The following is a 25,048-nucleotide window of genomic DNA, read 5'->3' as shown; positions in this document are numbered from 1 at the left end:
TTAGGCTAGGATAAACAATTTTATTAAGTAACCTTTATGTTTGGGAAATGTTTGGTATTAACTTTCCTTCCCTGAAGGAAATGAGAAGTATCTCTATGACTGAAAGTAACAGGATTAAAGCCCTGACTGTTTGTTTTCTTTACACACCAAACAGCAGTTTGGAGTACACAACCTTCTCAGAGTCTGGGTGGGGCCCTGGAGAGAGTCCAGCCTCTGGATCGGACAGTCCTACTGGGGGGTGTTAACCCTCATGTGGGCAGTGATAAAGAAACTTTGTGGGGTGATTTGGAGGAATGCTGATCTGAGTGGTGTTCTGTTAGTAGACTTCTCTGCTAGCTGTCTACTGCCCATACTAAGACTATGTTTGACCATACTAGTCCAGAGACTGATGATACAGTTTGTAGTTGCCTTATCAGATCTGCCCCTGTACGTCTTGGAAACTGAGGTGAAGGAGAGAGAAGGGTTGTTAGCTGATCTCTACCAGTTGGATCAGATGGTGAGGTGGGCCCACAGACAGACCTGGTAATCCTAAACTTGTGAAATGAACTGAGAACTTCAGGTGGAGGTTCCTGCCTAGAAGGTTTCTCAACTCCCATCCATAAGAAGTTTTGTGCAACCTGGGGGAGGTTGGGGACATGGAGTCCAAGTGGTCCATATTTAAAGCTTCCATATTGGGAGTGACTGCATCAAGAGGAGCACTGGTGCCTTTCATGACGGCAGCCTAAAAACCCACTGGTGAAGGAGGTCATCAGGTTGAAGAAGGAGACCTTTTAAGCTTGGCCTACTCTGGGGTCTCTGAAAGCAGCAGACATGATATAATGGCTAGGGATTGGCAGTTCTCGAAACAAAAACCTGTGTGCAATTAATTTTATTGGGAGAACTTTTAGCGTTCTCCAAGGGTGTTTTGGAAATCTCATTGTCTGAGAGAACATGTTCATATATAAAACATAAATGTTATGGTTTGGTGTGTGGTGGACCCAAAATGCAGACCAGAGGAAAAAGGTTTAACAGATTTATCGTGAATGTGCTCAGGGGAGGGGGGAATCCAGGAATCCAGGTGAGTGAGGGTTTTCTTTCCACAGGGGAGTCTGTGAGAGCTGCAGACGTGCAGGTGAGTGAGAGTTTTCTTCCACAGTGAAGAGTGAGCATGCTGCTGGGTTTTTTTTGGGCTGGTGTGAGGTGTGGAGGGAGGCACTGGAGGAAAAAAGAGACACAGGTAAGTCAAAATGTTCACAAGTAAAGCACTGGAGATCAATCATAAAGTTTAGAGCGAGTGTCACTGGTAGTCTGGGAGTGTTGTACCGCTGAGCGTGGCAGACAATACACTGACGCCAAGACGAGAGGCTGCAGCAGAGAAGTAGTGTGTCTGATTTGTCATTCGCAGCAGGTGTGATCAATTGTCTCGGGGGTAACCATAGCAACACAAGAATGGAGACATACCTGTGGCCGAGCTGGTGAGGGAGTTGTGAGCGTACTCAATCCACGGGAGGTGAGAGCTCCAGGAGGAGGGATGTTTGGCAGCCACACACCACAGGGCCGCTTCCAGGTCCTGATTGGCTCTTTCAGTTTGTCCGTTGGACTGGGGATAAAAACTAGAGGTTGCTCCCAGTGATTTGCAGAAATCCTGCCAGACTTGGGAGATAAACTGCGGACCTCTGTCCGAGACGATGTCCAGAGGGATTCCATGCAGTTTGAAGATGTGTGAGGTGAGCAGATCTGCAGTCTCCAGCGCAGAGGGGAGCTTGGGTAGGGCGATATAGTGCACAAACTTGGAGAAGCGGTCAATGATGGTGAGAATTACAGTGTTTCCACTAGAAAGAGGCAGTCCAGTGACAAAGTCGAGGGCGATGTGGGACCAGGGACGGCTGGGGATGGGCAGAGGACAGAAAAGACCTGCTGGAGGTTGATGACAGGATTATCCCCGAGCACAAATGGAGCAGGTAGCCACAAACTGGTGAGTGTCCTTGGCCATCCCACCACCAAAAGTGCTGACGCCGGAACTGGAGAGTTCTGGTGCTGCCTGGGTGACAGGTGAGCTTAGATGAGTGTCCCCACTGGAGCACTTGTGAACCAACAGTTTCAGGAACAAATATCCGGTCAGGGGGACCGGACGGAGGGACGGGATGTTGCTCTTGAGCTTTTATAACGATTTCCTCTATTTCGTGACAAGGCGTCAGGTTTTACATTATGAGATCCAAGCTGGTAGGAGAGGGAGTAGTTGAAACGGATGAGGAGGAGAGCCCACTGGGCCTGGCGGGGGTTGAGGCGTCGAGCAGATCTTAGATAGGCTAGATTTTTGTGGTTGGCCCAGATGATAAAAGGGAGTTTGGATCCCTCTAACCAGTGCTTCACTCCTGAGGAGCCCAAACCACAGCAAGCAGCTCACGATTGCCCACGTCGTAGTTTCTTTCAGCAGGAGAAAGCCGGCGAGAGAAGAATGCACAGGGGTGTATCCGTTGAGTCTCAGGATCTCTTTGAGATAGGACCGCCCCTGCTCCTGTATCCAAGGCGTCAACCTCCACGGGGAATTGCAGGGCTGAATTAGGGTGTCTGAGTACAGGTGCAGAGGTGAGCAGAGTTTTTAGGTGCTAGAAGGCTGTAGCTGCTTCAGAGGTCCACAGGAAGGGTGAGCTTGCGGCGGTGAGACTGATGAGAGGAGTAGCCACTTTACCCAGGTATCCCAGTATCCCAGGAAACCAACAGAGGGGGAGTGAAATTCACATTTTTCTGGTTTGATATAGAGACGGTTTTCCAGGAGGCGCTGTAGGACGAGGTGTACGTGCTGACGGTGTTCCTCCAGTGAGCGAGAGAAGATGAGGATGTCATCAAGATAGACAAAGACAAAGTGATTGAGCATATCTCTGAGTACATCATTTATGAAGGCTTGAAACACTGCAGGTGCATTGGTAAGACTGAAGGACATGATGAGGTATTCAAAGTGTCCTAAAGGTGTCTTGAATGCTGTTTTCCACTCGTCTCCTTCTTTTATTTTAACCAGGTGGTAAGCATTCAGGAGATCCAGTTTGGTGAAGATTTGGGCATAGCAGAGCGGTTCGAAGGAGGGATCGATGGGTGGCAGGGTGTATTTGTTTTTTATGGTGAAGTCATTGAGGCTTCACGACACTTAAATCAATGCAGGGGCGCAGGGATGAGACTTTCTTTTTTACAAAGAGGAATCCTGCCCCTAGTGGTGAAGAGGAGGGGCAAATGAGACCTGTGGCTAGAGAGTCACGGATGTAGTTCTCCATGGCCTCCTGCTCCGGGCGAGATAGGTTATAAAGACGGCTTCCAGGAAGAGGTGCACCAGGGAGGAGGTCTATGGCACAGTCGTAAGGGCAACGAGGGGGGAAAGAGAGAGCCAGCTCTTTACTGAAGACAGTGGAGAGGTCGTGATGTTCTTTGGGCACTGAAGTGAGGTCTGGCAGAGAGGGGGTGACAGAGGGACGACGAGAGAAGGGATTGGCTGAACGAAGGCAGTGAGAATGACAGTGGATGCTCCAGTTGGTGATAGTGGCAGTTTTCCAGTTGATCTGAGGGTTGTGTAATTGGAGCCAGGGGAGACCGAGAACTATGGGTGAATGAGGTGAGGGAATGATAAACAGCTGGAGGTCTTCGCGATGACAGTGCAGTGGGTGACTTTGATGATGAGTCTTCCATCCAGGGCAGTAACACTCTTGGGGCTGGGTAATGGCTCTAATGGGGTTAATTTATTTCTTCCCAGCTGCATGGGTTCCTCTGGGGAAACGGAGAGACTGGAGGGAGTGGCAGAACCCTTGGATGGATGAGGAGGGGACCATTGGCCTGAAGAGGGAGCCAGACTATGTGATTTAAAACCCCTATTCTGACCCCGCTCCCTGTATCTTTCTCTGAGGCGGTTATCAATACGTATAGCTAGCAACCCTTCAAGGGATTCTGGTTCATCACGGGAGGCTAACTCATCTTTAAGGGGATCTGACAAACTCTTAAGAAAAACCCTTTTAATTCTAGTTCCCCCCACCCACTCTCCATGGTGGTCAGTGTATTCTGTTGTGGTTTGGTGTGTGGTGGACCCAAAATGCAGACCAGAGGAAAAAGGTCTAACAGATTTATCGTGAATGTGCTCAGGGGAGGGGGGAATCCAGGAATCCAGGTGGGTGAGGGTTTTCTTTCCACAGGGGAGTTCATGAAAGCTGCTGATCCAGACGTGCAGGTGAGTGAGAGTTTTCTTCCACAGTGAAGAGTGAGCGTGCTGCTGGTTTTTTGGGCTGGTGCGAGGCGTGAAGGGAGGCACTGGAGGAAAAAAGAGACACAGGTAAGTCAAAATGTTCACAAGTAAAGCACTGGAGATCAATCATAAAGTTTAGAGCAAGTGTCACTGGTAGTCAGGAAGTGTTGTACTGCTGAGCGTGGCAGACAATACACTGACGCCGAGACGAGAGGCCGCAGCAGAGAAGTAGTGTGTCTGATTAGTCATTCGCAGCAGGTGTGATCAATTGTCTTGGCCCCAAGCGGGGGGAAGGAGCCTCGAAGAAAGCAAAGTTGGATACAGCAGCACACAAACAGAAGTTGGCAAAATAAAATGAATAAATGATCAAATCACCACAATAAACATGTTCTCAGCAGGAGTGGAGAACTGCTGGTCTGGACTGTTGACCCCAGAGAACACTTTATGGAAGTCCTTAATCTACCTGGAGAAGTCCTACAGTCCCTCAAGGGATCATGTGGGGAGTACCATGGGAATATGAACCCTGGGGCTGTTGCTGTGTGAGCCATCCTGTGTCTCATAGTAAAAGTGATGGCTGAAATCACTCCACATTCACTATATAGTGCGCTACCTACATAGTAAAAATACCATTTTGTAGTGGTGTCCAAATTCTGAGTGAGCATTGCTATTCACTATATACACTGCCTGGCCAAAAAAAAAGGTCGCCACCAAAAAAGGTCACACACTCTAATATTTCGTTGGACCGCCTTTAGCTTTGATTACAGCACACATTAGCTGTGGCATTGTTTCGTTAAGCTTCTGCAATGTCACAAGATTTATTTCCATCCAGTGTTGCATTGATTTTAATATTGATGATGGGAGAGTCTGACCACTGTGCAAAGCCTTCTACAGCACATCCCAAAGATTCTCAATGGGGTTAAGGTCTGGACTCTGGGGTGGCCAATCCATGTGTGAAAATGATGTCTCATGCTCTCTTTCACAATTTGAGCCCGATGAATCCTGGCATTGTCATCTTGGAATATGCCCGTGCCATTAAGGTAGAAAAAATCCATTGTTTAAGAAATGAGAAGTTACTCATTGCATCAGCTGGGGTTAAATAACTTGTTCCAGCTGAAAAATAATTGCCCATGCAGTAATTATCCAATAGGAGGCTCGTACCTATTTGCTTAGTTAAATCCAGGTGGCGACTTTTTTTTTTTTTGGCCAGGCAGTGTAGTACTCTCACTCTATCCCACAATGCATCGTGAAAAGTAGTGAATAGCCGATGGTCACTAGCCCAGCAAATATTCACCATCATGATCGCGGTTACTGCTTTTTAACATGACAGACAAATGAGAGAAGCACAGGAACACATATAAAAACTTTTTTTTAATACTTTTTTGTTTGTTGGTTTAAACCAAAGTATTTAATCTGTAAGAAAATGTTAAGGATATAAAATGAAGTAACTTTTTTCCCTATGAGGATCACAAGACATGAAACCATCATCTTAATGCAGAAGTAAGTTATAGTACACACAAAAAATCTATTTTTTTGCCACTAAAGTCACAAAACTTTTTTTCTATTAGTATTTTTATTTTTCTGAAAATATGTTACGTTCAGTATCAGTTTTCAGTGAAATTCTATCTTTAATTTCGATCCTCAGCCGTTGTCATGGAAATCTACAAGCTGTTGTTGCTAAACGTTTTAATTGTGAGACAGCGATGACGTGATCGCCCTCGGCTAAAGTAGTGTCTAAAATCATTTTGGGGTTTGTAGTTGAGTCCACTATGTAGTCCGCTATATGTTGCTCACTATAGAGTGGATAGGGAGTAGAGAATCAGTGTGTGGTTTTGGACACAGACTATGTCTGCATCCTTGGTACTAGTCAGACACTTTCATGGTGCATGTTGGCCTTGCCAGGACTGTCCCATGTTGGTGATTCTGTGTGTGATTTTCACTGATCACACCAGAAGATGTGAGTTCAGTCCAGCTATTTTTGTTGTCAGGTAAGTTTGTCAATAATTAAGTAAATGAATAAACAAATATATACAATCAGTTCAGGTGATCTTTTAGAATATTCTGTGAGATGTAGGTATCAAATTCTTAAACAAACATGGCCTTTAACCGTATAAGAACAACATGGTCAGGTGGTGTAACCGTTCTGTGTCAACCTGTGTAACCAGTGTTTTTCATCAAAATGTTAAAATATACAGAAAAATTAATATGGCATGGAAAGAACTGTTCTATCACAAGGGGCTCAAATGGCTTTTTACCATTTTTGCAAAATTTGCCACCAGTTATTTAGAAATTGGAGATATTTTAGGCACATGCCACCAGTTCAGTATTACAAAAATGCATAAAATTCAAATTTAAGGTTCTTGGATAAAATCTATTTTCATGTGATATTTTAAGGATGCGTTACTTGTTTACATGAGTACCTTTGAATACACCATAGGTATATCAAATATGAAATAACTGAAGTTATTTTATGGTTATACCATTTGACATTTTCAGCTCATTTTAGTCTAACTTTTTGATTAAAAAAATGTAAAAAACTGTAGTTTAAAGTACCTGAAACCAACCAAAATACAAAATTTACATTCTGACAAACCAAATGCATGCTTTAAAAAATAGTTTTTGGGAATTTTTTTTTTCATCCTGCCAAACTTTGTTTGTCACTGACCCGCTTACAGATAAGGTTTTCACAATACCAAAATTTTGAACTTTTATAGGTTACAAGTTAAAAAAAATGATATTCAATACCTGAAAAGTTATAAATATTGAATTAAGAAAAAAAATAGACTGTATGTAGCCATAAAAACAAAAAATCCTAATATGAAATAGTCACAAAAATCACAAGTGCTTCACTCCTGAAGTATAACCCTGTGGTGGTGACTGAGTTTGTGTTTACAATACTGAATACAAACTGTATGGTGCTGTGGTGATAAACCACCACAGCTCATGTGGAAGTGGACAGAACCCACCCTCTAGCCCACCGACCCTCTTAGTCTCAAAGTGTAAACCCTGGACCAGCCTTCATCTGCACAGCAGCACAGAGGATCACTACTGTGGGTAACATTAGGAACAAACGTGAAAGCCAACAAGTACGAGTATCACACTCACTGGAATTTAATATTAACTTTGTGATTCTGCAGTCTCAATTCAGGCATTGTTTAACTAGCTTGGACTTGCAACAAGGTTCTGGTTTGAGCAAACCTCTAGCAGATACATCCGTTGAAATGAGAACTACTCTCATATGAACTATGCAAAACCATTCCAGCACAAACATTTAACAGCAACTCTGACACAGGGAGGAGGAGGCAGGATTTCTGTGGTCAGTGAGCGTTAAGGTCTGCTCAGCTTTGCTCATAAAATCAGTAGGAACAAGCATAAAAAGAGGTTCAATTTATGCTGTTAACTGTAACAAAATCACTCTGTTAGTTTAGGCTACTTTTATTTGGTGTCCTATAGTGGCTGAGTGGCAGTGCATTAATAACAACCTCACACCACCTGTGCATGTTTGAGATGAGGTTTTGGATATTCTGTTGAGAGATGACTTTCCATTCTCCAGCAATGCTGTTCGCAACTCCACACGGGTTCTAGGGAGGTACCTGGCGCGCTTTCAATCTTGACTGTAGCTGCTCCCAAATGTGTTTAATAGGGTTCAAGTCAGGTGACCAAGCTGGCCACTCCATCCTCCAGATGCCTTCCTCCTCCAAGAATTATGTCACTAGCCTTGCTCGATGTGGGCGGGTGTTGCCATCCATAGGCAGGAAATCCGGCCACATTGCACCAGCACATGGTCGCATAACTGGTCTCAGTATTTCATCTCTATACCTTCAGCCTGTCAGGCTGCCATTTTTAATGATGACAAGCCCTGACCCATGAAGATGCCTTCTCAGACCACGACCCCTAATCCACCAAAACTGTCATGCTGTACAATATTGTCCAGGAAGTTCATGCAGATTTACAATACTTTCTGACCCCAAGTGAAGCTTTTAGAGCATTAAATAGTGACCAGTTCTCAATTAAGGTAACCACTGTTGAACTCTGTAAGTCAGTTTTTAATTATTCTATTTATTTAGCCTTTATGTAAACAGATAAAGACTAATTGAGAATGGGTACCCACTGACAGACTATCATGTCCACAGGCCATCAAAAGCCATAAAGGATGAAATTTCATTAATAGAAAAATTGACTAAAAACAGACTCACATGTTATGCATGAATTGGGAAAAAAACACATTTTGTTCTATATAAAACACAAAACTATATGACCTAACTGTACTTAACTATATTCAAGCTCATGCTTAACTATACTATGCCCACTGAGTTATATTTTTGTCTAACATAGTGAAAGTGGAACCAAATGAGATGCTGTAAACACTGTTCAACTTTAAAAGTTTCGTTTTCACCCACAGGTGGGTGTTCTTGAGCAAGAAAGGTTACCAGGAGACAGACGAGGCCATCCAGAGTTCAGTCATCACCAAACTGAAGGGAGTCTCAGTGACAAACACCTCAGACTCTGGTGTGCTGGTTTGGGGGCCTGAGGACTACGTCATCCCACCACAGGTTTAAACATTTACACCAACACAGCAGTATGTATGAACTATTTCTGCATCATCACATCTTTGTTGTTCAAAACAGTTGAGACAGGATTAGATCATGTGATACTCTCCATTTTCAAGCTGATTTTGACCCCATTTTGTAGATGTTCCACTGGTTTTGATGTACTGATGAATTCCAGTAGATTGAGTGTACAGCTGATGACAGAGAGTCGGGTGAATTTTGGTTGTATAACTGCACACTCGCAGTTTTTGCACTAACTGTCAGTCAGCATCTCCTATATGATGCGTCTTCCCCCTCTCGTGAGGAAATATATGAGCGAGCAGGAAACACCTGCAAACATTGAGCTGTTTGCTGGTTATGCTGTGTGCATGTACAGCTGAAACCAGAAGTTTACATACACTATATAAAAAGGCACATAAACTTTTTTTTCTCACCGTCTAACAATAAATCAGATTAAACTTTTCCTGTTTTTGGTCAGTTAGGATTCCCAAAATTATTTCTGTTTGCTAAATGCCAGAATAATGAGAAAAGGATTTTTTTAGACAATTTTTATGACTTTCTTCAAAGTCAGAAGTTTACATACACTAAGATTACTATGCCTTTAAACAATTTGGGAAAGCCCAGATGATGATGTCATGTCTTTGGAAGCCTCTGATAGGTTTATTGACAACATTTGAGTTAATTAGAGGCACACCTGTGGATGTATTTTAAGGCACACCTGAAACACACTGCTTCTTTGTGTAACATCATGGGAAAATTGAAAGAAATCAGCCAAGATATCAGGAAGAGAATTGTGGACTTGCACAAGTGTGGTTCATCCTTGGGTGCAATTTCCAGATGCCTGAAGGTGCCACGTTCATCTGTTCAAACAATTATACGCAAGTATAAACACCATGGGAATGTCCAGCCATCATACCGCTCAGGAAGGAGACGGGTTCTGTGTCCCAGAGATGAACGTGCTTTGGTCTGAAAAGTGCATATTAACCCAAGAACAAAAGCAAAAGACCTTGTGAAGATGCTGGCTGAGTCTGGTAAGCGTGTGTCATTATCAACAGTCAAACGAGTCCTGTACCGACATGGGCTGAAAGGCCACTCTCCCAGGAAGAAGCCATTACTCCAAAAGAAACATAAAAAAGCCAGATTACAGTTTGCAAATGCACACAGGGACAAAGACCTTAGTTTTTAGAGACATGTTCTGTGGTCTGACCAAACTAAAATTGAACTTTTTGGCCATAATGACCATCATTACATTTGGAGAAAAAAGGGTGAAGCTTGCAAGCCTGAGAACACCATCCCAACTGTCAAACATGGGGGTGGCAGCATCATGTTGTGGGGTTGTTTTGCTGCAGGAGGGACTGGTGCACTTCACAAAATAGATGGCATCATGAGGAAAGAACATTATGTGGAAATACTGAAGCAACATCACAAGACATCAGCCAGGAAGTTAAAGCTTGGGCGCAAATGGGTTTTCCAAATGGACAATGACCCTAAGCAAACTGCCAAACTGGTTACAAAGTGGCTTAAGGATAACAAAGTCAATGTTTTGGAGTGGCCATCACAAAGCCCTGATCTCAATCTCATTGAAAATTTATGGGCAGAGCTGAAAAGGCATGTGCGAGCAAGGCAGCCTACAAACTTGGCTCAGTTACACCAGTTCTGCCAGGAGGAATGGGCCAAAATTCCTGCAAACTATTGTGAGAAGCTTGTGGAAGCATATCCAAAACATTTGACCCAAGTCATACAGTTTAAAGGCAATGCTACCAAATACTAATGAAATGTATGTAAACTTCTGACTCTCAAGAAAATAATAAAAAAATGTCTAAAAAATGATCTCTCTCATTATTCTGGCATTTAGCAAATAGAAATAATTTTGGTAATCCTAATTGACCAAAAACAGGAAAAGTTTAATCTGATTTAATGTTAGACGGTGAGAAAAAAAAGTTTATATGCCTTTTTATATAGTGTATGTAAACTTCTGGTTTCAACTGTATGTACATGCACTTAAGATGTTGAGAGCATTTTTATTAGAGTTTATATTTAAACTGTGAAAAATAGCTAATTGAAGTACAGATAGATGTGATGTAGAGCTTGGACTGTTGGAGTTTTAATCGGAAACTTTGTCACATTTGCCACAGCAATCCTGATTTCACATGTACAGTGTGAGAAGTCAGGTTGTCCCTGTGTGGGCACATAAATTGTGAGCGTATGCATCATCATTGTGAGGTGGACGCTCAGCTTGAATCACACGGGTACATGACTAGACTTGGGGCAGAGTAAAGATATTTTCCAGTATATGTCGCTGCTGGTGGATGAAGGTGAAAGTTGAGGTTCCCAGACACTAGCAGATATTGTGAGTTAAAGGACAAAATTCACTCCTCTGAAATTTTAAGCAGTTATTTTAGTGTGGCATAAGGACTCGTAGAAATTTAATCCTTGTAAACAGATGGAGCCAAACAAGGCAAACAAAACCTAAAAAGGAAGGTAAGAGCATGTGACGCTGATGTAACAGGTTCGAGGAATGAAAGAAGGAATGCTGCAACAACAAGTGACGGTGGAGCAGCACTGAGAGGGACTGGTCATCAGGGTCACATTACCATCACCATCATCATCATCATCATCATCATCATGGCATAGTGTAAAAATGAGGACTAATGTATATGTTTTTTCTCTACATACAGGGTGAAGCTGTTCTGTTTATTGTAACAAACTTCATAGAGACTCCAAACCAGAAACTGGGATATTGTGCTGAGGTAGGAGCATTTTTTAAGGTGATTTAAGGTAAAGCATGTTTTAGTGGTAAACAAACCCCAAATACACTTAAAATGTGAAACACGCTGCCCTTGAGGTTGTAGTGCTTCTAGAAAGTCTTCACCCCCTTGAATATGTTACCCTTTTATGGATTTTACCAATCAATCATTGTCAATATAGTTTGCCTTTTTTGAAAAAAAAAAAAGACAAAACCCCTCACTGATGTCAGAGTGAAAACAGATTTCTAAAAAGTAATCTCAATTAAATATAAATAATATATAATGTAAAATAAGTGACTGCATAAATATTTGCCCCCTTTACATTGACTGACCTAATTCAACAGAGGTCCAGCCAATTGGTGCTAGTAGTCATGCAGTTAATGAAATGAGAATCACCTGAGTGAATGTGTCTGAAGTGATTTTTGTACAGTGTAGTATAGACATTTGAGTCTGGAAGGTTGAGTAACTTGATAATCAGTATTTATGGCTACCATTACACCACAATGACAAAAGAACTCTCCAAGAAACTCTGAAAACTTTAAGTCAGGAGATGGATACAAAAAAAAAAAAAAATTCCAAGCCACTGAACATTCCCAGAGAAATGGAGGGACTATGGCACATGTGTAAATCCACCTAGATCAGGTCATCCTCACTATCTGAGACTGGTGGAGAGGCCCCCAACACTCCTATGACTACTCTGAAGGAGTCCCAAGCTTCAGCAGCTGAGATGGGACAGACTCTGCATTCAACAACCGCTGCCGAGGTTCTTCACCAGCAAAAGCTTCATGAGGGAATGGCAAAGAAAAAGCCACTGTTAAAGAAAAATCATATTAACTCTTGACCAGAGCTCAGAAAAAGGAACGTAGGAGACTTGACAGTCAAGTGGAAGAAAGTTCTTTGGTCTGATGAGACCAAAATGGTGCTTTTTGGCCATCAGACAAGACGCAAAACACCATCCCCACTATGAAGCATGGTGGTGGTAGCATCATGCTGTGGGGATGCTTCTTGGCAGTCAGCCCTGGAAGGCTTGTAAAGGTAGAGAGAAAAATTAATGCAGCAAAATATAGGAAAATTCTAGAGGACAATGTAATTTTTGTGATGAAAAAGCCAAATTATATTGACCATTGATTTTTAAATTCAACAAAAGTTTTATACATCCAAGGGGGTGAATATTTTTATAAGCACTGTATATGATCGCTGTGTTGCTCTCATTGTTGCCCTGATTTAATTCATCTACAGAGAGATGTGCTTACTGTGTAGTCCACAGGCTGTTAACACGTTTATTAGCAAGGCTACGCAGCCATAGAGGGTATGTGTAGATTGCCTTGGGGCCAGGGCCTTTCTCTTTCATATTTTATCCCTTTCTTTCTCTAATTTCTTTTTCACATGACTGGTCCTTTCACATGACAATAATGTTGCCATTATTAGCTGAAAAACAGCAGTCAGACAGCTGCTACGTGCATTACAAAGAAACCTATGACATTAGTTTTTGCAGCCATGATGGCAACTTGCTGAGCACAGCAACCATGAGGGTTGCAAATGCATATGATGATGCGTGCAGTTAGAGAGGTCCATTCACTCGTTCTTGCTGTTCACATTGACAGCTCACCGCAGGCCCAACAGACCCTCAGGTCAGTAGGTCACCAGGAAATGTCACGGGGCTTCTAACATACAATCTGCACCTGCTGTTTTTGCTCCGTTGCGCTTAAAAGCTGAAACAGGAACTTTGCCTACTCCGTACTCACCACTTCATCCATCCATCCTGTTGTCATAAAAGTCACTCCACACTGAGCTTGTAGACAAACATGTTCTTTGTGTGCTTTGAGGACAGCAGAGTGTTTTCTGTTGTAAATATCAGCTTGCTTGAAGGCATGCTGTGGTGAGTAGATGCAGTTTTCTTTTTGACAATTAGACCAGCTGACTTTGTTTTCAGATACCTTTGTTTACTCTTCGCTGTTTGTGGTCTGATGTGTAAGACAGAGGTAGTATAGTAATCAGAAACACTTGGAGTAATACTTCACTTAAACACCATCAAAAATACTCTTAAAACTAAGATTCCCTCCGAATACATTTATAGTTAAATTTTAATATAATTCCCACCCCCTGACAACAGAGAATCACTGTTACTAAGTTGTCCACCATTTGCTCAGGTTAATTCCAAGACACCGACCTTGCCCAGATCTGAAGGTCAACAGTCTGTTACAAGCCATGGTGATTTGTAGTACACCATGAAACAGAAAGTAGCTTTTCAGAGGTTTAAAGCACTTTTAGATCAGTGAAAACTGCCAGATAAAATCCCACCTGGAAAAGGGGGTGCATATCGATTTTGTAGGTGGGCTCAGTGGCGCCCCCTACAGTATTTTAAAAAACATGGAAGAGGTCTGGCTGCACACCGTATATCTCTGATGGCCACTCTCACAGACTGTTAGACTCTGTATATCTCAGAACTTAAATACACGATTAAACATTCAAAATAAAATCAGATGAAATTTACATTGAGGGTTAGAGTAAAGCCCAAACCATCCAGCGGGCACCCCCATCATTTTCTATGAGCAAACCCACCCACCGGCAGCAGCCAGATGCCCATGGCAAACTACCCCACAGCACTTTAGGCCACTGCTCTGTTCCTGTGTTTCCCTGAGAGGATAGATGGTTTGTCATCACAGCTGCCATAGGAGCAGATCTGAATAGAACTAAAGAAATTTAGTGCCATCTTTTGTTCAAAGTGTAGAAAAGACAGGAGGCCTTGGTTGCCGGTGAAATACCACTGCTCCTGTAGTTTTTTTTACCTACCCTGTGTGGATGGAGGTGATCTCAGAGCAGGCTGTTGTTGGGCTTAAGGATTAAGGTAATGGTGAGGGTATCGTAATTAAAGTAAAAAAAAATTGGCCTGCAAAACTAACTTGACATGCCAAATGGATTTGTTTCATACATCCATCTGGTAAACCTCTCATAGACAGCGTTTGGGAAAGGGCAGAGCCTTGAAAAAAAAAAATACTTGGAGGGCGATTGGATGAACATTCTGTCTGTCACATCTTTACAGGCCAATCAGAGCAACAAAACACGTGACGCTACCGAGGCGTAAAGTTCATAGAGAACTGTCACTAACCATGCCGACTGTAGACATGTCAGTTCATGACTTTTGCAGTTTTTGAAAAGTAGGTACGTAGCTAAAGCAAAGCTCACAAAGCAGCTACATAAGCAAAAAATCTAGATTATACACGTAGCTTAATTAGCTTTTGCTGTATTTACTAAAGCTCACTTTACTAAAGCTAACTTTGCAATCAATAACATAGCAACATTGCTAAAGTAGCTAAAGCTTAGCTAACAATGTAGATTTGTAAGCTACATATCTATGTTATTTTTGTGGCTATGTAAGCTTTGGCTACAATTAGTAAAGCTCATGTTGCATAAGCTAAAGCTTACATACATTGGTTTTATGTATTGGTGTTTATTGCTTAACAAGTGTGGCTATGTTGGCTTTACCACCTTTTGTGTCACTACGTCTTGGGTCTATTCATAATCTGATCTATTTTTAATTATTTCATGTTGCTCAGTCTGTAAAGTTTGCAGTGTGGTTTATTAATGAATGGAACTGCCAGACTTTGTTTATGAAAGAAGTTGACATAAATAATAAAAAAAAACAGAAATATGTTTTACAGGCAAATTACGCCACTTCTGTTCTGAGATATATGGCATCTCAGATCAACGGCCTGCAGTCAGACTGTCCTGAAAATTCAGTAGCAGGTTGGACCCCTGAAAGAAATCCAGTGCTTTTGCTGGTACTAATGAGGATCCTAATGAATAGAAAGAATATAATCCAGGATTTTGAAAACTGGTGGGCATATGTTAAATTTCAAGATAAAAAAAAAGCATCCCTGGACCTGTGTCACCAAATCAACAGGAAGTTTGCCATTTTTATTTGTTTTTGTATTTCAGGGTCTTAATTTGCACTCACAGCTAGCATTTCCTCACTGCAAAATGCTTTAGATCTTAACAAAAGGTCACGCCCCCCCCCCTTCTCTCTCTGTTGATTATTTAAGCCATCTTTCTCACACAGAGAGCCAGAGGGCCTCTGGTATGTAAACTCATCCTCTTTTGGTCTCCTGTCTCTTCAGCAGCCAAGAGGATTAACACTAACAGGAATTACCGCACAAGAACAGCCATAAAAAAAAGCTCTTATACACGTTTTAGCTCTGTGCCCCCATATCTTTTAAAGCTATCATGAACCGAAGCTTTCTGTTTTTACTTTGTCATTATGGGGTATTGACTGCAGATATATAAAAATAAACATACCACAAAGACTGTGGCATCAAGCTTCAATACAACAACACTGGAAAAAGAAGGGGTTCTGGAAACTTCTGAATGCACTGGATATGATTCAGATCATGTCATAATAAGGAGATACCTGAATCTGACATAAGGTTGCATTATTTTGAGGATTATAATTTCTGTGTTTCCATCTTTTCATCTCTTTTTCCTCTCTTCTCTCAGTCAAAATGGGCTCTACAATATTTTTGCTAAGAGAGATACATCAATGAATAATACTGCAGTGCCTGACATTTTAATCCTTCCTAAAAGACTCATTCTGAAATAGCTCTTGGAGGAAAAAGGTCTGTTATATTAAGAAGATGCCTTTTGTTTCTTCTATCAGAGCCCCAAAGTCCTGGACGGCCTTTGCAAAAAAGATGAAGACTGTGAAGAGGGAAAGATGGTGGTGGCTGGTAACGGTAAGAAAGAGAGACAAAGGGGAGAAAACATTTTACATGCCTGCAGTTTCAGTCTAAAAAAAAAGGTAAAGGACCTCAAAGCAACAATTTGCACCTTTTCCACCTTAAAACAGAGGTGTCAGAGTTGTTCTCACACAATGCAGAATGAGAACAGATCACTGCAGAGCACCTTAGTCATATACATTCAACAATATATAAGTCTGGAAGCAGGTTGTGGTTCTCTGACAGGAAGTGCATGGAGCTTTACAGCAGGAGTTCACACCCCAGCCTTCACTCAAAATGAAAGTTTGAAACAAAGGCTGAGAATCAGAAGAGGATGTTGACAGATAAAGCTACAAGAGAGAAAGAGATAGTGATCGGAAACCGGATGAACAAAAAGCAACAACTCAATAGAAATTGTGCACCCTTGCAGATTGAATTCTTAACGGATAGCAACAATAAGACAGGATATATTGCTATTGGTATCACTTTGTCTCATCTAGCCCAAGTTATGCCTCAGGTTTATACAGAAAATTAAAAATATCCATCTTGTGCTAAAAACATCCCTTTTCTTGTAAAGTTAGCTTCATAAGTTTGGAACCTACAAACCTATCTCAGCCATGCAGGATGGGAAATTATCACTCACCACCAGCATAATGCAGCTACTTTTTGAGCAGTGTAAGCTGAATTTGTTCAACTTACCAGCGAGTAGGGCAGGTAATTAAATTAGCCTAACCTTACAGAGTGATTTTGTTACAGTAAATGGCATAAATTAACCCATTTTTCTCTGCTTGTTCCTTCTGATTTTATGAGTGGACCTGCATGCTCCTTCTAATGTGTCAGAGCTGCTGTCAAATCTTTACAGACAGCTTTGTACTGGGATGGTTTGACTCAGTACCATAACAGAATAGCTCTCCTTTGTAACTCATGCGTTGACTAAAGGTGTTTGTCTTTCTTGTCCCAAGTCCAAGAAAGTTTAAAAAAGCTTGAATTTTGGTGTGAGACTGTAGAAATTGTGTACAACATATTAATTTTTAGAGTCTGACACTCATAACACTGGGAAATGCAGATGACTTTACTGCGCCCCCGTAGGAAGCACAGCATACATCTGCACACATTGATTCCAGGAAAAATTGGTAGAAAAACAAGTTTTTTTCTGAGCAACAGTTTGGATCATATATGCACCAACTCTGCCTTATTAAATAGTCTATAACCTGAATGCTATGAGGGTTCTTCTGATTCTGATACCAGATTGTATCAGAAATACGTCCAATACTGCTGAAAATGGTGGTATTGATTGCACAAGTGTTTATGTACCAATCCTAAACTGGATCTGACAAGAATTGACACAGGTTATTAGAAGTGAAATAATTCCTCTAAGCTTAAAGCTAGCATTTGCTCCATTCTATTGATGCTATCCATGCCTTTGTAGCCCTTATGGAAGCTTTCTAGCAAGGCTGGAGCTTGGTTGACCTTTTTTGGATCTGTAAAGAGTCTCTCCTCGTGTCTCTCTGTTCAGATTAGTGTAATGAGTTTCGTGTTTGATGACATTTATATTTTGTGCAGGAATAAAGAGCGGACGATGCTTGCAAAAGGACAAAAATTCCACTGGTACCTGTGAGATTTACAGCTGGTGTCCTATTGAAAGAAACTTTAAACCACAGTAAGGAACAACCATCAAAAAATGATATTTTGTATTAGATATGGTCTGATGTACAGTGCATCCAGAAAGTTTTCAGGAATATCACAGAAACATAAATATTTAGACCTGTTACAAAAACACCATTACTCTTGATCATTGCTGAGATGTTTCTACATCTTAACTGGAGTTCACCTGTAATAAATTAAAGTGATTGGAGATGATTTGGAAAGGCACACACCTCTTTATAGAAGGCCTCACAGCTGACAATGATATCGGGGCAAAAAAAAAAAGCCATGAGGTCAAAGGAGCTGCCTGCAGAGCTCAGAGACAAGATTGTTGGACATATCTGGGGAAGGCTACAAAAAAAAATCTGCTGCACTGAAGGTTTCTAAGAGCACAGTGGCCTCCATAATTCTCCAATGGAGGAAATTTGGCACAATCAGGACTCTTCCAAGAGCGGGTCACCCAGCCAAACTGAGCAATCAGGGGAGAAGGGCCTTAGTGAGAGAGGTGACCAGAAACCCGATGGTCCCTGTGGCAGAGATCCTGTGTGCAGATGCAACAACATTTCAGAAAGACAACCATCACTGCAGCCCCTCTTGGGCTTAATGGCAGAGGGACTAACTTCTCTTCAGTGCAGAACACATGGAAGCCCTCCTGGAGTTTTCAAGGAAGCACCTGAACGACTCTGAGACCGTGAGAAACAAGATTCTACCGACTGAAACCAATATTAAACTGTTATGTCATGAGGAAACCAGGCACCAGTCATCAGCTGCCCAATACCATCCTAACAATGAAGCATGGTGGTGGCAGCATCATGCTGTGGGGGTGTTTTTCAGCAGCAAAGACTGGGAGAGTGGTCAGGGTTGAGGGAAAGCTGAATGGAACAAAGAACAGAGATATCCTTGAAGGAAACCTGTTCCACAGCAGTCAGGACCTCAGACTGGGCCGAAGGCTCACCTTCGAATATGACCGTGACCCTAAACACGTAGTCAAGACAACACATGAGTGTCTGAGGGACAACTCTTTGAATGTCCCAGAGTGGCCCAGCCAAAATCCTGACTCGAACCCTATCAGACATCTCTAGAGAGACCTGATGGTCTCTGTCCAACCTGACTCGACTCAACTCAACTCAACTTTATTTATAGAGCACTTTCAATACAAACAGAGTTTGAGCCAAAGTGCTGTACAGCAGTAAAACTTAGAATAGAATTAGACAAGAATTAAGAACATATGGAGCACACCAAATGATAAGATAAAAACGTGGCAGAAAACTTAAAAGACAGATTAACAAAGTAGAGGCACGTTTGTGTCTGGACAGCACAAACACATTACACTAGGACTTCCACAGCCATTATTGGATGGAGTCATGGCTGAGAACCCCAACTACCACAGACAGCATGCCAGCAGCTGCAACAGCCAACAACATACACTGATAAACAGACAGACGTAGATGCATACATACACACATATTCTTACACAAACAACAGGTTAGCAAAATAGGTTAAAACTTAAGGAGGCAGAAATCACCTTACGAGAAGGCGAGAGAATAAAAGTGAGTTTTTAAGTGTTTTTTAAAACAGTCCAGAGAACCAGCAGATCTAATATGTAATGGGAGGCTGTTCCACAACCTCAGTACAGCGACTGAAAAGGCCCTGTCTCTAAAAGTTTTTCTGTGGGACCTTGGTACAGTAAGAAGTCCTTGAAGTGATGATCTGAGGGGCCTTGCTGTGTTGTATGGTGATATTAGTTCAGTGATGTAGCTGGGAGCAGTGTTGTGATAAGCTTTAAATACAAACAGAAGAATTTTTTAGGGTATTCTAAACTGAACAGGAAGCCAGGGCAGTGATGTATAGGTGTTATATGATCCCTTTTTTTTAATGCCTGCAAAGCAATGGTGCTGCAGCATTTTGTACAAGTTGTAATCGCTGTATGGATGCCAGGTTGATACCAAAATACAAGGAGTTACTGAATGACTGAGCTTGGGAGGAGTAAAGGGTCTGAATACTTCTAAATTCTATTTTAACTTTGTCATTATAGAAACTGAGAGTAGATTAATGAGAACATGTTTTCCTACTGTAGCATCAGGCTGCAACATAGCATAACTAAAAAAGTGAAGGAGGTCTGAATACTTTCTGAATGGCCTGTGTATTTGCAAAATCCTTTAGAAGGCAGCTTAGTTTGAACTATTACAAAAATGCACGAAGTCTGACACCAAAAAAACTTTCGCTGAGTTTTTTGCTTGTTTGTTTCTAGAGGACCTCTCCTGCCAAATGCAGAAAACTTCACCATCTACATCAAGAACTTCATTCTATTTCCAAAATTTGCATTTTCAAAGTAAGAAATCACGCTCATTGACCTCTGCATGAATTATCTTGATCTGTCAACTGAAACTGAGATGTGCAGTGAGAGAAGTAAATGTTTATATGTTGTGTGTTTTTTAACCCTGAGGTCAAATGTTCTGGAAACAAATGATAACTCCTATTTGAAGAAATGCCGATACGATGAGGAGCTTCACCCCTACTGTCCCATCTTCCGCCTGGGAGACATCACCAGAAGAGCCGGATACAACTTTCAGGATATGGCCACATTTGTAAGTATTATCTTTTCTTGTGCAAATAGTAAAGATAATAATAAATAGATCCAGACCTTTAAGCTAAAATGTTACTTACCTCAGCACTTGCAGTAATGTGACTGCAAGTGGTTACTCGGTAATGTTTCTTTCTAATGTCAACACCGGTACTATGGCAGATCAGTTGAGGATCAGTATGTTTATGCTCATGTTTCATAGACTTTAATGTCTGTAAATGTAAAGGGTAGCAAAATGTTTACCATGTTTAGCTGGAGTGTTAAAGAAGCCACATTCATTATGACAGTGTGCGTTGTGTTTTCCAGGGTGGCTCCATTGGCATAATGATCCAGTGGGACTGTGACCTCGATAAAGGCTACTCTAACTGCCATCCAGTTTACCACTTTACTCGCCTCGACAGGAGTATCTCCAGTACAAACATTGCTGTTGGATTTAACTTCAGGTGAGACCCAGCTTTACTAGGCAGCAGCTAAGAGGCTCGTGCTATAAGGGGTCTTAAGATAGTCAAGTTTGGTGTGCATCAAATGTTATTAGCCCAACTAATAACATTTGTAATAACAATGTCACTTTTTCAAAGTATTTCCTAAAGTGCTTTTTTAAGAGAGCAAGGATTTTTAACACAGATTTTTACAAGCATTCTAGTTTGATTTTGTATGCTAATATTATTTTACTTTGCACACAGTAACAAAATTATTTCACACAAAACAAAAACTTGCAGGATCTAAATTATTAACCCCTTTTAGAACTGACCTTATTGTAGAGCCACACCACAGACCACTGTTGTACAATGATGTGCTTTAACTTTGTAAAGCTCAAAACTGGTAAAATCAGGTTAAAACTGAGGGAGAAAGCATCATGGCAAAAAACGAAAGAAATCAGTTTAGACTTGAAAAAAATAATTTTTGATGCTCACAAAGCAGGAGAAAGATCTACAGAGTTATTGCAGCGTTTCCAGGTGTCAAGAACTGGAGTGAGAAGTATCATCAAGAAATTCAAAGAGAGCCCGACAAGTCTATAACAAGACTGGCAGAGCGAGAGATGTGTCTAAAAACCCCAGAACAACTTAGCCAAGTCAGGAATTGTAGTCTAAAAGAAAACCATCACTAGAGCCCTGTACAGGAATGGACTGAGACATTTCGGACCAAAAACAACTTCACTTTTGCAGAAAAGACACCTTCAAGCCTGACTGAAGTATGCTAAATACAACAAGAAAGATTCTGCATCCTGTAAGCTTGATCTTTGTTCAGATGAGACATTGCTAGAGACAGTTGTGGGAGTATTATGCTGTGGCGATGCGCCAGTGCATCTGGAACTGGGAATCTCGTAAAGGTGGAAGGAGTCATGGGGAGAGAAGGATATGTGAAGGTTTGAGAGAAAACCTCAAGCAGTCAGTAGCAAAACTGGGTCAGGGTCGTTGCTTTGTCTTCCAACGACACAAAACATGCATGACTCCTGTTGAAGAACTTCCTCCAAAAGACCAAGGTGAGCGTTAGCGACTATGCCTGCACAAAACCCTGACTTGAATCCCATTGAAAATCTGTAGGATGAATTGAAGACCAAGGTCCATGCCTGAAGACTATCTAATCTGGAGGAGCTTGAGAGACTGGCCAAAGAAAAATTCCTCAGGAGACATGTCTGAGACTTGTAGAAAACTACAACAAACAACTGCAGGCTGTTTTACAGCAAGAAGGAGACACTATTTACAGCAGAGTCTCAGCCTGAGGCCCAAACCTCCTCTCTATGAAGGGTCTAACTTGAGATACAGGCCTCATCTGTGACCTCAAACAAGGATCCACTTGACATTACCCAGTCATAAACTACATAAAAGCTAAATTTGCACAGTTGTCGCTACAGTTGAAAAGGACATATCTTATACTCTGTACTTTGGGGCTACTTCTGTCCATCTGAAATACTGTGGGAATTTATGAAAACCCACAAAACAGGTTGCCCTCTGCATCTCTGGCATGACCACAGGCTGGGGGTTAGTTCTGGGCTGCATGTGGCCCCCGGGCCTCTAATTGAATAGGCCTGGTTTAGACCCTTGTAGTTTTTGTTATTTGTGGAAAATGTTGTTTCTGTGTGCAAAGTAAAATAATCTAAGCATCCAAAATAAAACTAGGATGTTTGGAAAAGCTGTGTTAGGAAATACTTGCTCTGTTTAACAGCTCTTGATAAATACTTGGGATAAACTTAAATTTTCATAGGCAGGCTGATAATTTCATCCTTATCTTTGTATCTTAAATGATTTTCAGTGATCAAGACTTGTATCCCTAGTGTACAGAGGAGTCAAAGAGTGAATCAAGTAGCATCAAAGTGGAGTTTGATTATCCGAAAAAGTCCCTGGGGAGGACCTAGTATGGTTCAAGACACTCAAAAACTTACAAAGTGTTTTCCAATCAAGCAAATGATAGTCAGATAAATCCCTATAGAAATGCTGATTCAATGAATTGGTGGATAACTGTAAAGTTAAAATGATGTGCAGTACATAAAAACTATGATCTAAGAAGAATGGGTACTGAGCCAAAAGTGAGTATACAGTGCCTAACAAATTTATTAGACCACCACCGAAATTAAGGTTTATGCCACAGCTGCCCTAAATTAACGGCATTGGTAATTACCAAAATCATGTTTTATGTTTCTGCAATGGTTAATACACCAATATGTAGAAGCTCTTTAACCCAAATGATATTTTTAATGCTAAAATATAATTACTATTGTTATCCATGAATTTTCACATTTACTGATTTACAAAAACACTGAAAAAATAGTAAAGCACATTAATATTTCTTGATTAATATGTCAAATTATAGTTATTTACTTAAATTCCTGAACAGAAAAATGAGTTTTAGTGGTTGAATGTTATGCTTGATGAATTTCTGACTTCTCAGAGAAGCCCAGTGAGCCGGCTCAAATTTGTGTCTAAAAAGGTGAATTCAGTTTGAAATTCCTCATTCCTGTTCAAAATGTTAAAACATGGAGAGCTCACTGACAATGAAAGAGTCCGCATTAAAGCACTTCATGATGCTGGATGGTCTCTGAGACAAATATGACAGGTGGTCTAATAAATTTGTTAAGCACTGTATATTTTTGTTGTATGTGTCAATCTTTGACTAGAGACGTGTTAAAATATTTACATGTTACGAGTTTTCATGGTAATCTTGTAAGAGGTAACGAGCATGTACTGTTGGGTGTTTATATTTCATATCCAGGTATGTTTGGTGATTCTCAGGCTTTGTTGCCTGAGAGGAGATGCTGCAGAATATTTTGTTCACTTCATAGCTTTTAGTTGAAGGGCCTCATATTGGTCTCTATCTGAGGCCACCAAACCAGTAAAACAGCCCCTGACTGTAGATGCTTTCTTAAACTTTGTTGCACAATTGAATAGTTTCCTCCTAACATGCACCGATTTTAAGCAGTGAACAAAGATATGATACAAAAGTCTTTAATATAATTTTTATTCTATTTTGATATTATTGATTTGCGTGATCTTTGCTGTGTTGTCTTTTTATCTTTTATTTTTCCTTAACAGACACAGCCGATATTTCAAGAATGCTGCTGGTGAGAGCTATCGATCTCTATTCAAAGTCTATGGACTCCGCTTTACCATCATGGTTCATGGAAAGGTATCCTGACTGTAATTAATGCATTTAACCATCAGATGGCAGCATCAGCTAACATCCTATATTTCTTTGGCATGTAACGTCTTTTAACTTTTGTACAGTGTCTTTGAGTTCTTGAAAAACACTTTATAAATAAAATGTATTATTAGTATTATTATCCTGTTTTAAAGCAGCACTGAAACTGTCCTGATTCCACTTTTGGCTTTAGTTAGAGATTAAAATGTACCTAATTTATATTAACCGAGTCTACTGAAGTATTTCATATACATGAGGCAAATCATGTTTCTTTACATTATTTTAAACCGAATGGTGAAGGTTTTAAGAGTGTTTGTATTTGCTCTGCCATACAATCTGTTATTAGATATCTGTGTATAAGGGAGAATCTCCAAGCAGGGAGCAAGACTTTGGTATAAGAAGTGTTGTCATTTTTGATTTATGGTCATACTGTTGACTAAAAGATTTGACCAATGTTTAACAGAGATAACCACCTGTGGCTTATACATATCCCCATGAGGTTTACAATTGCCAGAAAGTGAAAGTAAAGTGGTGGGTCAAGAAAAAGCACTGGGTGTTTTTTTCAGAGTGATTTGTAGAATCTTTACAAGCAAGGGATGAACATCATCATCACCTTGCCTGTTGGACTTTGACCTCCAGAATCTAACTGGTTTTAATCCTGGAGTTGAAGTGGACATTTACTTTAAGAAAATCTAACACAGCACTATTACGATATCACTTGATAAAAATGAGGCCCAGTGACCACCACAATGTAACTTTGCAGAGCAGGTGAATTGATACCACATCCAGCTCCAAAAGCTTCAAGCTGGAACACTCACTTCCTGTCAGAAGTCAGAACTGACCAGTGTCGTTAGGGAAGAGAGAGGCAGTAGCTACAGGGACGGTATAGTTGAGAAGATTCGTACGGATGTAGCTATAGCGGCAGTTTTATCAGAATGGGACAGCATTTCCTCATTAAGGGAAGAACAAAGAAC

At 41.1% G+C, this 25,048-nt stretch overlaps 1 protein-coding gene across 4 annotated transcripts in view; it reads left to right on the top strand.

Moving 5' to 3' along the window:
- Positions 1 to 25,048, top strand: part of LOC121518998 (P2X purinoceptor 5-like) — a 31,629-nt gene that overhangs the window by 1,684 nt on the left and 4,897 nt on the right. Inside the window, exons 2-10 of one of the 4 annotated variants that reach the window (XM_041801747.1) lie at positions 155 to 4,743; positions 8,604 to 8,754; positions 11,430 to 11,501; positions 16,153 to 16,228; positions 17,774 to 17,870; positions 20,106 to 20,186; positions 20,301 to 20,442; positions 20,745 to 20,881; positions 23,969 to 24,062. In XM_041801747.1, coding sequence (XP_041657681.1) covers positions 4,649 to 4,743; positions 8,604 to 8,754; positions 11,430 to 11,501; positions 16,153 to 16,228; positions 17,774 to 17,870; positions 20,106 to 20,186; positions 20,301 to 20,442; positions 20,745 to 20,881; positions 23,969 to 24,062 — 945 coding nt within the window. In that variant the 5' untranslated portion in view covers positions 155 to 4,648. Of the gene's footprint in view, positions 1 to 154; positions 4,744 to 5,397; positions 5,702 to 8,603; positions 8,755 to 11,429; positions 11,502 to 16,152; positions 16,229 to 17,773; positions 17,871 to 20,105; positions 20,187 to 20,300; positions 20,443 to 20,744; positions 20,882 to 23,968; positions 24,063 to 25,048 lie in introns of those variants that run through there. The other 3 variants (XM_041801756.1, XM_041801767.1, XM_041801739.1) reach the window with 3 other exon arrangements.

This window comes from Cheilinus undulatus, linkage group 2, assembly GCF_018320785.1.
Source record: "Cheilinus undulatus linkage group 2, ASM1832078v1, whole genome shotgun sequence".
Taxonomy (NCBI): domain Eukaryota; kingdom Metazoa; phylum Chordata; class Actinopteri; order Labriformes; family Labridae; genus Cheilinus; species Cheilinus undulatus.
The sequence above is the reverse complement of the archived record's forward strand: the minus strand, read 5'-3'. Positions and strand labels throughout refer to the sequence as shown.